General features: G+C 42.4%; 1 protein-coding gene across 2 annotated transcripts in view; it reads right to left on the minus strand.

Moving 5' to 3' along the window:
• Positions 1 to 14,355, minus strand: part of CRIM1 (cysteine rich transmembrane BMP regulator 1) — a 640,446-nt gene that overhangs the window by 310,551 nt on the left and 315,540 nt on the right. For both annotated transcript variants that reach the window (XM_083176101.1, XM_083176102.1), the window contains exon 4: positions 9,309 to 9,429. In XM_083176101.1, coding sequence (XP_083032227.1) covers positions 9,309 to 9,429 — 121 coding nt within the window. The remainder of the gene's footprint in view (positions 1 to 9,308; positions 9,430 to 14,355) is intronic.

Here is a 14,355-nt window from a genome sequence, read left to right on the forward strand (position 1 = left end):
CGTCTTCCTGTTTACATTAATACAGTGAATGAAAGGAATGGATGGATGTTGTGTTTACAGCCACTTTGAGGTTTTCGTCACTATGAAAAATATATACTATTAAACATGCATTGGAGAAGCAGACCCATCTCCCTGTGTCGTCAACACAGTAATACGCATGGTTGCTGCCATCTATAACACATGATGAATGTCAATTTATTTTCCGGTGACTGGACAGGTGCTAAACAAGATGTATTTTTTCAGATTCACAGTTTATCTAATGGCTTCCCATCAGGAAGAACCAGCACATATGGTCGCCTGTAATCCAGAACATCCCCCTAAGAGAGTTCATTTTATGTTGACATTAATAAGGTCATATATGGAATCCAATCTCTTTCCAGGTATTTATTGGAAACAATGCCATAAACATATGAAGTCACTAAGATATGGAGAGATGGCTGGATTTAAAAAGTTTACTAAAAATAGCTCCCCTCACCCCAGGTAAATGTTAGTTCAGAGGGTCAGTGCTGTTAATATACACATATATACAGTAATAAATAGCTAAATGTATAGTACTGTAGCACAAGGGGCCAGATATGCACTAAGCTGATAAAATAGAGAGTGATAAACAACCAACCAATCAGCTCCTGCCTGACATTGTGACATGGCAGGTATGAGCTTATTTGCTGGCTATTTACCACTCTTCATTTTATCACTTCCGAAGCTTAGTGCACCTGGCCCTAGTTCTGTAGAGAGAAGCATTTTGCCGGCTGCTCTTCCCACTTGCCACAAAAATGGCAGCATCTCACCACCTCAAGACCTCATGCAGCCCCACCACTGGGCTGCCAGAGCGGCTTTCCAGGGTAATGTGTTTGATTATTTATGGCTGATTTATGTTCACAAATGGTGTTTATACATTTTTTTTAAATAAAGGACTGCAGTTTTCTGTTATATTTCCACCAGCAATGCTTATTCACTCACAATTTGCATGATGGTGTAAATTCAGTGTCCATTTTGTTGCTTGTTGATATCATAAGGTAAACTTAGCTAGAGCGCTAATGACTAATTCAGATAAGAATTGTGCTTTATGGCAAAAATGTTGCAGAATGTATGCAAGTATAAAGTAGCACTATAATAATAGTATAGACATTTTCCCTTGTCCACTATTGTAAAAGAATAAGAAAGCATTCCCTCTTCCAAACCTGCCTTTTAAAATATGTCATAACTATCGCTAATGCTGAGTACAAACTAGAAGATTCCGGTGGCTGCATATAGATTTAACTATATCGGCGGTGCTGCAGGATAACAAAATGGATCATACACACTGGCCAATATCATTCACGATATCGGTCAGTGATGTCACCCAATTGAGCTGCATGTACAGACGCCGCAAGAGTCAGTAACAATGCACAGGAGCAGGCACCTTTACACACTGACCGATGTTCACGATGTGTCATTAATGATATTGATTGCTCAGTGTGTACCCAGTATAACTGTATCTAGACCTCACCAAATCCATTTTGAAATTGACACTCAAGTGATAAAAAAACTAATAAATTTTACTTTCGATTATTAAAGAGCTTATATAATGTAATTAGCATAAAATGAAATCCTTGTAAGTCTGATGAGCAGAACAATTGAGTCTATGGCCAGTATTCAATGAGAAAAATTCGCCTTGTTTTATGGCGAGTTTGTGCTATTTTCGCGTTGGAAGGAGCATTTTGCTCTCCAAAAGTGAACCACCCTATTCAATGTGATATTTTCGCCATCTTTTTAAGTGATTTTCGCCGTGTCTCTCCGTGTAGCAATTCTCCATCTTTTCATGGAGAACTGGAATGTGAACTTTTAAACTAAAAGGTTTTTTTTTTTTTTATTTTGGTGTAAAAAAATCAGGATTTTTTTTCTGTGAAGGGGCATGTTATTTTTATTCATGTGCTTATAGCACATGAATATATATTTAATTTTAAATAAATATATATATATTTTTTTTACACAGAGCAGCCAGCAGGGGGCCAGAGCTCTCGAGCCGCTCATTAGATATTCATATATTCACTGCATCCGATCATTACATATGCACGATCGGGTGCAGTGAATACTGGGTCCCCCGCTGGCTATAGGGGGGGGGGGGCAGCTTGTACTGCCTGGGTCCCGGGGAGCCCACCTCCCCTCCACATATGTTCTGGGGCAGCCAGGGAGACTTTAATCTCCCTGGCTGCCACCGTCCCCCGGCTCCCTGCCAGCTCCCTGCCACGGACGCTCGTCCGCTGCAGGGGTTAGACTCGCCGCGAGTTGCGGCGAGTCTTAACCACATTGAATAGTGGGAGCAGGAGTGGCAGCGAGCCCTCCGGAACAGGGCGAGTGCATGGCGAGAGAAAAAATCTATCACCATTCACGGAGAATTATTCTCGTTGAATACTGCCCTATGAGTTTATTTAAGAAGTCTTGTCTCCTTACCATGATGCTAATGCAAACCTCAATGATACAGACACAATGATGAATGAGCACAGACCTGCAGGCCGGGCACTTGCTCCCCCATTCCCGTGAGGCCGGCCTTACACCTCCTGTTCCCCGTCAGACAACCGCAGCGGCGGCCACACTCCAGAGGGTAATGGTGTGTACACACGGTCAGATGTGCCTTAAGATCCTATCCACGATCCGATCAGATAGGATCGTGAATAGGATCTTAAGGCACATCCGATATGCATCCAATCTTGACTATATAGTGCAGATCTGCACTATCAAGACAAGGCAGCCAAGACTTTCTGGCTTCTGATACGTGAACTCGCATCGGGAATGCAAGGGTTAAAACCCTTGCGATCTGCATCTGATTCCGATCCGATGTTGACTATATCGTCAACATCGGAAAGGAAATCGGACCATGTGTACACACTATTAGCCTGTTATGTGTGTGTGCAACCTAACTGCCCGTAAAGGAAAGAAAAAATTCACAGGAGGCAAAGAGGGTGGTGTTTTTATGGGATTCAGTATTGAATCCCGGCGGTCGGGATCCCGGCGTTCAGAATCCCGACGCCGGAATCCCGACAGCCGAAATGCCGACAAGGGGGGGACGTGGATCGCCCCCCCCCCCCCCCCTTGCGGGCTCGCTGCGCTCGCCACGCAGCGGGCCCGGTGCCTCGCTACGCTCGGCACACTAATTTATTCTCCCTCCAGGGGTGTCGTGGACACCCCAGGAGGGAGAATGTGTCGGCATTTCGGCGGTCGGGATTCCGGCGTCGGGATTCTGAACGCCGGGATCCCGACCACCGGGATTTTAACTGCATCCCGTTTTTATGCTACCTGAGTCTTTTTTTTGGCCAATAGTGCCTTTAGTACAAACTGAGAAGTGATGTGTATAGGGATTATCTTTGCCTTTGGCATTTTTACACCTATGTCCTGAAAATGTGTCTGAAAATAAATGACACATATTGGAAGATGATGCACATTCTTTTTCACTAGACTGTCTGAGGTGTTAATAAGAAGGCAATAAACATGACATTTGTTAATATTTAGGATTGGCTTCTATATATGTGACTTGCACTGTGACAGTCTTGATTTCCCTTCATTAATTATTCACAAAATCAATGTGTTCATATCTAGAGATAGCTGTACACATACAGGTTGCTCAGCACTTGGATGTTTTCTGTTCTCTTGTATAATATTGTTGCTCTCTGTTTCACAACATGATAAAGAACATTTTAGCACCAAATATTTGTTCATTTTAGCCTTGAAGGTGATAAAATAAGTATAACACTACAAGTGAATACTTATGTGCCTGATTCCTGTATGGGAACAGTTCTTATTGTTATGGAAGGTTACGGGATAGTCAATCGATACTGTCTAAATCGACAATTAAGGGGTCTACCACTCTTGGTCAAAGGTGTGTAATTAGACCAAGAGTGACAGTGCGGGTGTTATACGTAAGCGATAGATCTACGGAGACAAGGTCGACAGTCACCACATCGACATACGTTTTTCATGTTTTTTTGGTTCTGGATGTCGCAGGAGTCGCTGTGGACACTGTGGGGAAAATTTACTAAGATATATGAATACGACCATTGCCGTATACAACCGGCACTGGCCGTATTGTTCATGGAATAACAAGTCTCAAAAAGGGCAGATTTTCTAATCTGCTGTATTTACGGGATTCATATTTTCCAATGGTGAAGGCAGCCATATTTTTTGATATTCATATTTGCCGGCCGTATTACGGCCACCAAATACAAATACGAATCAGCAGCCTGCATGGATCAGTCAGATCGTAATTTCTATAACCAGCACCAGGCTCAAGGGCCGGTCCTGGTTCCCCATATTTTAAGAACCAGCACCGGGCCCAAACAGCCAGCAGGGTAATGCCACAGCCGGGGGACACTATTTATACTAGTTAACCCCGGCCAAAGCATTAATCCTCCTGATTGTTCAGCCCAGCACCCGATGGGCACAGGGCTGAAGGCTTTAGTGTAAAATTAAGAATAAAACTATTCTGTTATTGTATGTTGTGCAACTACTAGTCCCAGCAAGCCTGCACCACATGCTGGGACTTGGAGAACCACAAGTCCCAACATGCGGGGCATTAAAGGGCCCACTGGGTCTTGTACTTCTACAACATAACAAATAGTTAAATAATACACACACACATAAGAAAAGTACAGGTTTATTACACACTACAATCATTCACACTATACTCACCTATTAGTCTCTGCGGATCCGATATGATTTCCCGGCGGTCGGGATCCCGGCGGTCGGAATCCCGACACTGGAATCCCGACCGCCGAAATCCCGACAAGGGGGGGACATGGATCGCCCCCCCTTGCGGGCTCGCTGCGCTCGCCACGCAGCGGGCCCGGTGCCTCGCTACGCTCGGCACGCTATTTTATTCTCCCTCTATGGGTGTCGTGGACACCCACGGAGGGAGAAAGTTTCGGGATTTCGGCGGTCGGGATTCCAGTGTCGGGATTCCGACCGCCGGGATCCCGACCGCCGGGAAATTAACCGCATCCCGTCTCTGCTGGCCTATCCCTTTGTCCAGTAGAATCCAAGTGTGCGGAACTGCGGAAGGAAATTAACTGCGGAAGGAAATTATAGTTACCAAAAACCTCCGGCGTAGATCTGTCCGCTTCATTCCCTGTAGGAGCCCCCGACAGGCAGGGCTGACAAGAGGGGGGGATCGGGTACTAATTACCTGGGCTTGCTGGAGAGGCCCGGCGGGGACCCTGGTCTGACCCTCCCCCTTCTCCCTCCATCCCTCTCGGGCAGCAGCAACAGTACACACCTAAGCATGTGCTGTGCTGAAAGCTCATGCTGAGCCTGCTGTCAGCACAGCACATGCTGTAGGTGTGTACTACTGCTGAGGATGGGGGGGGGGGGGGCGGTGACAATAACACTTCCCACCCTGACTTTAGAGTGTTTCTTTCACCCTCTACTAAACATTTTAGGGGGCATGGCCTAATTGCGGGAGGTGGCCACGCCTCCTGTGATTAGGCCACCCCCCAAATTTTACCGGGCCCAGCATACCTCACAGCGGCCCTGCCGACAGGTAAAAAAAAAAGAAAACACCAGTACACAGATCAAGCAGACTGGGAGTAGTGGAGAATGTTTACATTCTGCGAGTCTCCACCCGAAGTGCGCGATTGGCCGCACATCAGCCAATCAGGAGCCGAGTTTCCCAAAACTCGGCTCCTGATTGGCTGATGATTGACAAGTCGTGCACTTTGGCGGAAGCGCGCAGAATGCAAACAAACATTCCACTACTCCTGGTACGCTTGCCGCGCATTCTGGCGTTTTCTTTTTTAACCTGTCCGGGATGCCGACATGGAACGAAGCGGACCTAGCTTCGCCGGAGGCCTTGGTAAGTATAAACTCCTTCGGTCAGCACACTTGGCTTCTACTGGACAAGGGGATAGGCCAGCGAAACACACCAGAGAAATGATCCCCCACTGACCTACTGACCCATGGTCTTCATTGGGGTAACAGAAACGGGGATGTGTAACAGCAGTGCAACATGGCTTTGCTCAGTTGCGTGCTTTTTTTTATTTTGCTTGCAAACATGAATCAGGCCCTATGTAATGACAAAAGTTTTAGTAACGTCAATTCATTTTTCCTGCTACTCCTTGATAAAGTGGCTCAATAAAGATATATATTTTTTAGGACTCTACATGCACCAAAGTAAGATAAGCAAAATGATCACTCTAAGAAAAAATATGTCAGATTTGTATGAATTTTTCTGTCATATATTTACAGTCCTCCAGCAAGGTTGCCTGTGATCTACTTGTAAGCAAACACATTATAGTATAATACAGGAAAATACACCACTTGATATATTATAACTGCAGGTATGGAGCACTTCCTTATGGCCAATATTACTGGACGATGGGAGTCGTCAATTAAAATATTACCCTAGCCATCAGAAGTATTTGGCTATACTGTATAATTACTTATTGCATGCTAGGATACATTATTAGAACTCGAACCTTGCAATAAGCATTATGTATGATTCATATTTGAATGCACATTTATCACGTTGGGTACATTTGAAAAGTTATTAAACATACCTATTGCACGAAGAACAAGCTATAAAAATATCCAGACATGAAAAGACATGTCATCTTCTTTATTGCAAAACCAATATACATTACTAAGTGGGGCTGAGACTTAATTGCAGTTTATGTGTATTCCTTTTCTGTCCTCCTTCTTTTCTCTACACACACATTCTCTTTCTCTTAGCTATGAGGCTTAAGATTTACCGACCAGTTGTATCTTAAACTCTCCCTGGAGCTTCTGTTTCAGCATGTTATGAAATTAGGCTATTAACAGCTAGGTTATAAATCTGTCTCGGAGATGATTAATGCATTGCAAAATCCCTCAACTTGATTATTTTGGATTACATGTGAGCTACAAGCAGTTTCTTTTTACTGTTATACAGAAAACACAATGCCAATGAATTATCCCTAATTTGTTTCTTGACTGTTCCCGTTACTCATTTTTGCTTGGGTTGCGTGATGCGGAAAGGGTTTTTTTCTACCTTGTGATTGAAAAGGCAGGCTTGCATGCTCAACAGTCCTGGCGATTTACTTACTCGTTAGTCCCCTTACAAGCTTCTGCTAACCCATCAAGATCTGGCTGCTAATAATCTGTAGAACTCCTTGTTCCTCTATTATCAAACTGTTCCCTGCCCTTCATGAGCCTGGCAGTTTGCCAATATTCATTACATTAACATCCCTTAATAAGCTCAAAATATGATTTAGAATAAAAAAAATAACAGCGTACCAAAAGACAAATAACTCCTGAACCTAGACGGCTAATTCCCTTCTTTCTTTTCTACAATGTTTATATTAACTCAGTTTGGATTCTTCACAATAATTACTAAAATTTTCTATTTGAATAGAGTGAAATCATGGACGCCTTATAGCAGACAATAACAAATGAAGGTAAATGACAATGAAACATACAAGAACTACAAATAAGCTTGGGTTGTAGGAAAAGGGGTGTTATAGTTATTTGCCAAGTGCATTGTACCTGAAGTATAAACTTTCAATGTCTTTAAATGTCCAATCCGAGAATACTGTAGTTACTAAACGTGCCCTGTATATTATGGAAGGGCTAACTGTGCCCAACAGGCAGCTATTTGGCTGATGGCGTAAGGTAAGTGACAGTACTAAACACCCAGTATGGCAAATTCAGTGCATAAACTTGGATCTGTACAAGTGCATACACATTACAAAATGTAGATATAGTTAACGAACTTGAACTGCCTGTACACCAGGACAAACAATATATCGTTAACAATATCATACAGCGGCCACATCCAGAAGCCTGCTTTCGATAACGAAACAATCAGAATTTGACTGCATGTACAGATGACAGAGGGGGTCATTAACGACCTGTGGGAGGCCCATTGTTAATGATATAGTGTGTAGATATTAGCCGATATGCACAATAATATCATTATCGTGCATATCGTTAACAATCATAGCAAAATGTGTACTCACCTTAACTTGAATAATATTCTTCATGAAGTTATAGATAATGTAGCACTTTATGTACAAATGTGTCCACACACATCTAACCTCACTGAGCATTAAACAGCCCTTTTAGTGACACTATGCTACGGTGGTGTTACTCGGGTGCACGTGTCTGCTTCTTATTCAAACAAGCTGCTTCTGCTGATCTGCACGTGCATAATAAATGCTACATAACAATGCCCTCCAGTAAAACAATGCAACATAGCAATTTTTATGCTATGAGTATAAGTACATAGTTTAATGCAATGTAGCCGCTAAGCATGTAGCAACTGCTCTACCTGCGGTATCTTAAACAATGTGCATTTACCAAATCATAATTGCTGTTTCTCTTGTAGGAAATATTAGTGGCCATTCCTTGTGGTAGAAGTACCACCTACTAAAGACATTCTCCAGCTCAGCCACTCCGACTAGCCGTTCTCTCCTACGGCCCTAGCTCTATTCCTGCCCCGGACTGATTTCACTTTCATTACATTGCTGTCATATTTATATCCTCCATTATGACTAATAATTGCATATCTCCCAACTGTCCCCTTACAGCTAAACAGTCCCGCTAATTGGACACTGTTCTGCTATCCCACCCACGGGTCCAAGTGTCCCACAGGCAGGGGGTGGTTTGAGCATTTGGGGAGAGCGGGTGATCACTGCTGTTCTGCAGAGCAGCCGGTGATCATTGAATAGACTGGAGCAGTGGGGCAGTCCAGCTGCTCCCGAAGCACTCGGCAGGCCCCTGAAATTACAAAAACAGGGATCATTGCAACAGACCACATCCCCACCAGCTAGAGGCTCCTCCCCATTTTCGGGAATGGGCAGGTCTGGCATCAGAATAGATAAAACTTGGGAGGGGCTATATTGAGAGGTCCCATATATGCCTATTATTGGACATAAAGCCATTAACAGTGTTAATAATACGAACTTACTCTATAAACTATGCGTATTTTAGCTGCCGCTTTTCAACCAATAATGGGGAGAATTTTCATTGATTGGTGAATCTCCTATTACATAACAATGCATTAGCTATGACAGACAGCAAGCAGAGAGTCCACATCTGAAGTGCTGCTGCGTGACCACATTTCCCATTCAATGAAACAACAGAAGTCTGATCAATCCCCGAATGCCACAGCCCCGAGGCCTATTACTAATAACAACAGATGATTTCTATAAGAAAGCAAACCGTAATGCATTTGACAATTCTAACGATTTCTAATCACTAAATAGTATAAATAAACAGAAGGCCCAATGAAGATGGGTCTGCATATACCATCCTATATACTGTATAAGACACATCCAGTACCAATGCAGTTGGTGACAAACCTTGTTGGCAGCGTGCAGCATCCATCAGCTGTCAGTCGGACTTGGGTCTCATAGCTATCCGATGGGCACACAACCTGCTGGACTGGTGGGCATTCCACCGTACTGCAATCCACACTGAAAACTGAAAGAGGACAAGGGTGTTATGAGTACATCCAATAGTTGTATACTTAACCGAATGGCAAGCAATGGAACATGTGGTGAAGATTCTAGTGGCGTGTCCCTACCTGAAGATATATATCATTCATGTAACTGACCTCAATATCCTGACTTATGTCACATTCATTTATACAACATTGAATGATACACAATGCCTACACTAGGGCACTAATCATGGTAACTTACAGTACAATACATTCACTTATGGGGTACAGGACGTTACTGGCAGCGAAGAGCATTTGCCCTACCATTGTGGAGGCACTTGACGCCCATTGCTTAGAAAAATAGTAGTTGCTCCCTTTATTTCAACATCCGTTCTACAGTAGTAGAAGCAATCATATTCTATTTTAGTGCATTAGTGCAAAGTTTGAATTAGCTCCTAGTTATAATGTAATGTAGATCCATAATGTAAGTTAGTTATAGAAAACTACATAGAACCAAACTACAGATAGGCCCTTAACATATCCTATATAGAACTCTAGTGATTAGGACCCCCACCAAATGTTCCATTTGTCATTGTATACCCAGTACAGTGCTGCAGTATATATTTGTGCTATACAAAATAGTTATTAATAATAATAATAATAATAATAATAATAATAATAATAATAATGTTACCATATAACTCACAAATTTAGGATAACTAATCGATTCTATAGAACCTCTAGTGTCTGTCTCCTCCAAAACCGAGGCCCTTTTTTCGGCACAGGGTCTCGGTCCATTCACCAAGACTAAGGAACTGCTGGTAAGGGGTACAGGAAACATATTTCTTAAAGTGGACCCAGCAACCAGTCTGATGTTACTCTGGAAAAAGCTGCACTATTCAAGGTTTAAAGCACCAGTAGCTGGGAGTCACAGAACAGCTGGAGTCCTAAAATAGGTTATGTAAACCTTTAAGGTATTTTTAAAAGTCTGGCCAGACAGGATTTTAACCTGGTATTAATATCACATTACTAACCCCTCATTTGTGATTACAAATGAAACACTGCAAGGATCACCTGCATACTAACAGGACTAACCGGATGTGTAACTTAACAAAATGTTATTACTTACACTAATCGAGTTTAAGGTAAATATTTGAAGGCCTAATTAATGGACATTTGGTCCTTGGACAGTGCGGCATATAATGAAGACTAAGCCAGCCAAAAAACTGAGCGGCAACTCTTACCAAACTTCACAGTCTCCTTTAATAATAGTTTTTTTTTCTTTGATTGGTGTATGATTAATTTTTGTGTCATCATTATTGTATTTAATTTATATAAATGTATAAGTTTTCATACGGTCGATCTGATATATAGAATATAGTGACGCGGCTTATGCATGGTCCAGCTGGTCACTTCATAATAAATACTAATCAATTCTAATATATTGGAGAATCCTTTGCACGGTTATTGCTTTGTTGTGGTGATTTTGTTCATTTGAGTACCCCTAAGCATTACAGCTGCATTGGCTCTCATTTATATTCTAAAAACGTACGTGTATATATAATAATGTTTGAGATTCTACATCTTTAATAGACACCTTTTATACTGTTGGCAAAGTGCACAAGTCAGCTACTACAGTATATGCAATCTGCACGGGAAGCAGCCATGTTGGTTTGATGAACCTCTAGTAATTACTAATTGGAGTTGTCCTTTCATTTCTTTACTACAAAATATTTCTGCTAATATAATTAAGACATTAATTAGCAATACATGCAAATAGTAGATCATTATTTTAGCACTGCATGTATAAATAAAATGTTATGGGAAGCTGGAAAAAAAATGTGAAAATAGAAGGTGAATTGCAAATGTGTCTACTGATCATTATGTACAAACATAAGAGGACACTCCGGGGATTACCACTGTGCCCAGCAGTTATAGCACCCTGATACAGGAATATGAGGGTTTGCATAATGGCAGGTCTGGATCAAGGTTTGAAGGGGAACCTGGGCAACTCATTTATGGGGGCCCCTACTAGTAAAACTGTCACTAAGAAATGTTAGTGGCGTTATAGGAAAAATTATGTACTCTAAGCACCAAGTACATTGAGTACTTGTAGTTCACATTGGCCATATAGAAACCCCATATTACATATGTCAGTGTACCCAGGATGTTACAAAATATATTTTGACTGTGCAGCTACGCACAGTCCAGGTTTTAGTGATATCCATGCTTGAGCGCAGATGTTAAATCAACATACTTAGGGACTTATTTAATCACCTGTGGTCAACAAGCATGGCTATCACTAAAACCTGGAATGTTAAGCTGGATACACTCCTACAGATTTATCTGTCCAATCTGCCTGGTGGGAACAAAAATCTGGTAATGTATAAGAGCATATGAGAATTGAATATTGGAAACAACAGTGATTAAACAAACTGGGTAGAAACAAACAGACAGAGGTAGGAGGGCCCAACTCGCAAGCTTACAATATAGGGATAATAGGAAGGATACATAAAGATAGACTTCCATAGCATGGCAGTCCCATCAGAGTACATGACAGCAAGACAGTCCTGACGGGATGCATATAGATATGAATACTACTGGAGGTTGTGTTGGGGTTCCTGAATATGATCAGCTTGCCTAAAGAGGTGAGTTTTCAGGGAACGCTTGAAAGTTTGGAGGCTAAAGGAGAGACATAGTGTGCGTGGAAGGGCATTCCATATGGTAGGTGCTGCCCAACAAAAGTCATGTACCCAGTAGTGCCAGTTACATATCATGTACCCAGTAGTGCCAGTTACATGTCATGTACCCAGTAGTGCCAGTTACATGTCATGTACCCAGTAGTGCCAGTTACATATCATGTACCCAATAGTGCCAGTTCCAGATGTCCCCAGTACGTTTAAAAAAAAACCCAAAGGTAAATTTTGGAGACAATGGTTTTCAGAATAATTTGGATACCGGATATTTGGATAAGGGGTACTCAACCTGTATAAATTATTACATAGTTACATAGTAGGTGAGGCTGACTAAAGACTTGCATCCATCTAGTTCAACCTATGTTTATAATAGTTTATCCCTTGTTGTATAGTATGTTCCGACATTTTAAAGACATATTGGGTGACATTTAATAGGAGTCGATTTCTGTTTTTTTTGCAATATTTTCGCATAAAAACGGCGATTTCTCCATTTTTTCCGCATTTTTTGGCCAAATTGCACATTTAATAGGGTGCGCAACGGCCCGTTTTTCCGCATTTTTTGGGCGATAAATCTCACTTTCTAAAAGTGCGTTAAAAAATTGCACTTAATTCACATCCAGATTTTTTTGCACAGAAAAGTATACAAATTGCTTATTTAATAGCATGCGCAAACGGAAATCGCATTTTTTTTGGTCGATATAATTCACACTTTTTTCAGACCAGGGTCTGATGTGCGAATTGGTCAGAGACATGCACAGATCATTGTGATCTGTGCATGTTTCTGGTGTAAAAATAGAGTAAAACAAAAAGCTTGATGCCCACCGCGCAGGGGCATCGTGGACAGCCCCGGGCTTCAGCATGGGCAGGTAAGTTCTGGAGGGGGGGACCCCTTCTTTTGGGGGGTCCCCACTCCCCCAGGACCCCTGCTGACCGGTCAGGGGGATGAATGCTTTGGCGGGGGGGACTTGTATAAAAAGTCTCCCCCCGGCTGTGGCATTACCCTGCTGGCTGGTTGGGCCCGGTGCTGGTTCTTAAAATACGGGGGACCCCTAGTCATTTTGTCCCCCGTATTTTGAGAACCAGAACAGGCCCTTGAGCCTGGTGCTGGTTTTATAAAATCAAGGGGAACCCTATTTGTTTTGCCCCGTGATTTTATGAAACCAGGACCGGCTCTTTGAGCCCGGGGCTGGTTATGCTCAGGAGGGGAGACCTCAAGTTTTTTTTTTTTTTTTGTACCAGAAATCATGACTGAAAATGCGCACATTTCCATGACTTAAAATCGCCACAAATCGCACCATATCGCACTTTTTATCCGCTTATGCGCATACCATTAAATATGCGATTTACACATGAAAACTGCGGAAAAAAAGTGCGATTTGCGGCGATATGGTGCGATTTTAAAAAGTGCGAAAAACTCTCATTCTATTAAATGTCACCCTATATGTTACTTATTCGTACCTGTGGATGTTTTTAACCAATAAATGTTTATCCAACCTTATTTTAAACGTATTTATAGTGTCTACCGACACCACTTCTCCAGGAAGAGAGTTCCAAAGTTTGACTGCTCTGACTGTAAAGACATTTTTTTTTATAGATGAACAAAATCTTTTTTCTTGTAATTTAAACTCGTGCCCTCTCGTCCTAGTCCTATTAGTATCTGTCTTTAACAGTTGAGCCGTTTTTATCACTCACTCACACCTAGGGCCTAATTCAGACCTGATTGCTGCTGTAAATATTAGCAGTGGCCAGCAATCAGGAAGATGCTGCCCCGCTAGAGTGAAATCCTGCCTTGCGAATGATGTGCTGAATATATGAGAATAGATGTGTACGACTAGTGAAGAATTTGCAGCTGAGCGTATAAGTTCAAAACCATTCGTAAAACACTCACCATTGACTGATTTTACCATTGGTTACCACTGATTACAAGCACCACGTAGCTCTGGACTTACTCAGGGGCTGTGATGAATACAGGCTTATTGGGGCCAGAGCTGAAGTCACACATCCTCCCCTAAAACGTTTGAGCATGCCTAGCGGTCTCCCACTAAACGGTTGCTTAACACCCGGGGCGCCTACTTTCTCTCAATCACCTTGCGAATGGGAAAAAGTGGCATGATTTAATCGCGGGCCAGTGTGTGTATAGTCATGGGTTCGAATCCCACCTTGGCCCTAACTGTGCAGCGTTTGTATATTCTCCACGTACTTGCGTGGGTTTCCTCCGGGTACTCCGGTTTCCTCCCACAATCCCAAAATATACTGGAAGGTTAATTGTCT

Source organism: Crinia signifera, chromosome 3 (genome assembly GCF_055691185.1).
Source record: "Crinia signifera chromosome 3, ASM5569118v1, whole genome shotgun sequence".
NCBI classification, from domain to species: domain Eukaryota; kingdom Metazoa; phylum Chordata; class Amphibia; order Anura; family Myobatrachidae; genus Crinia; species Crinia signifera.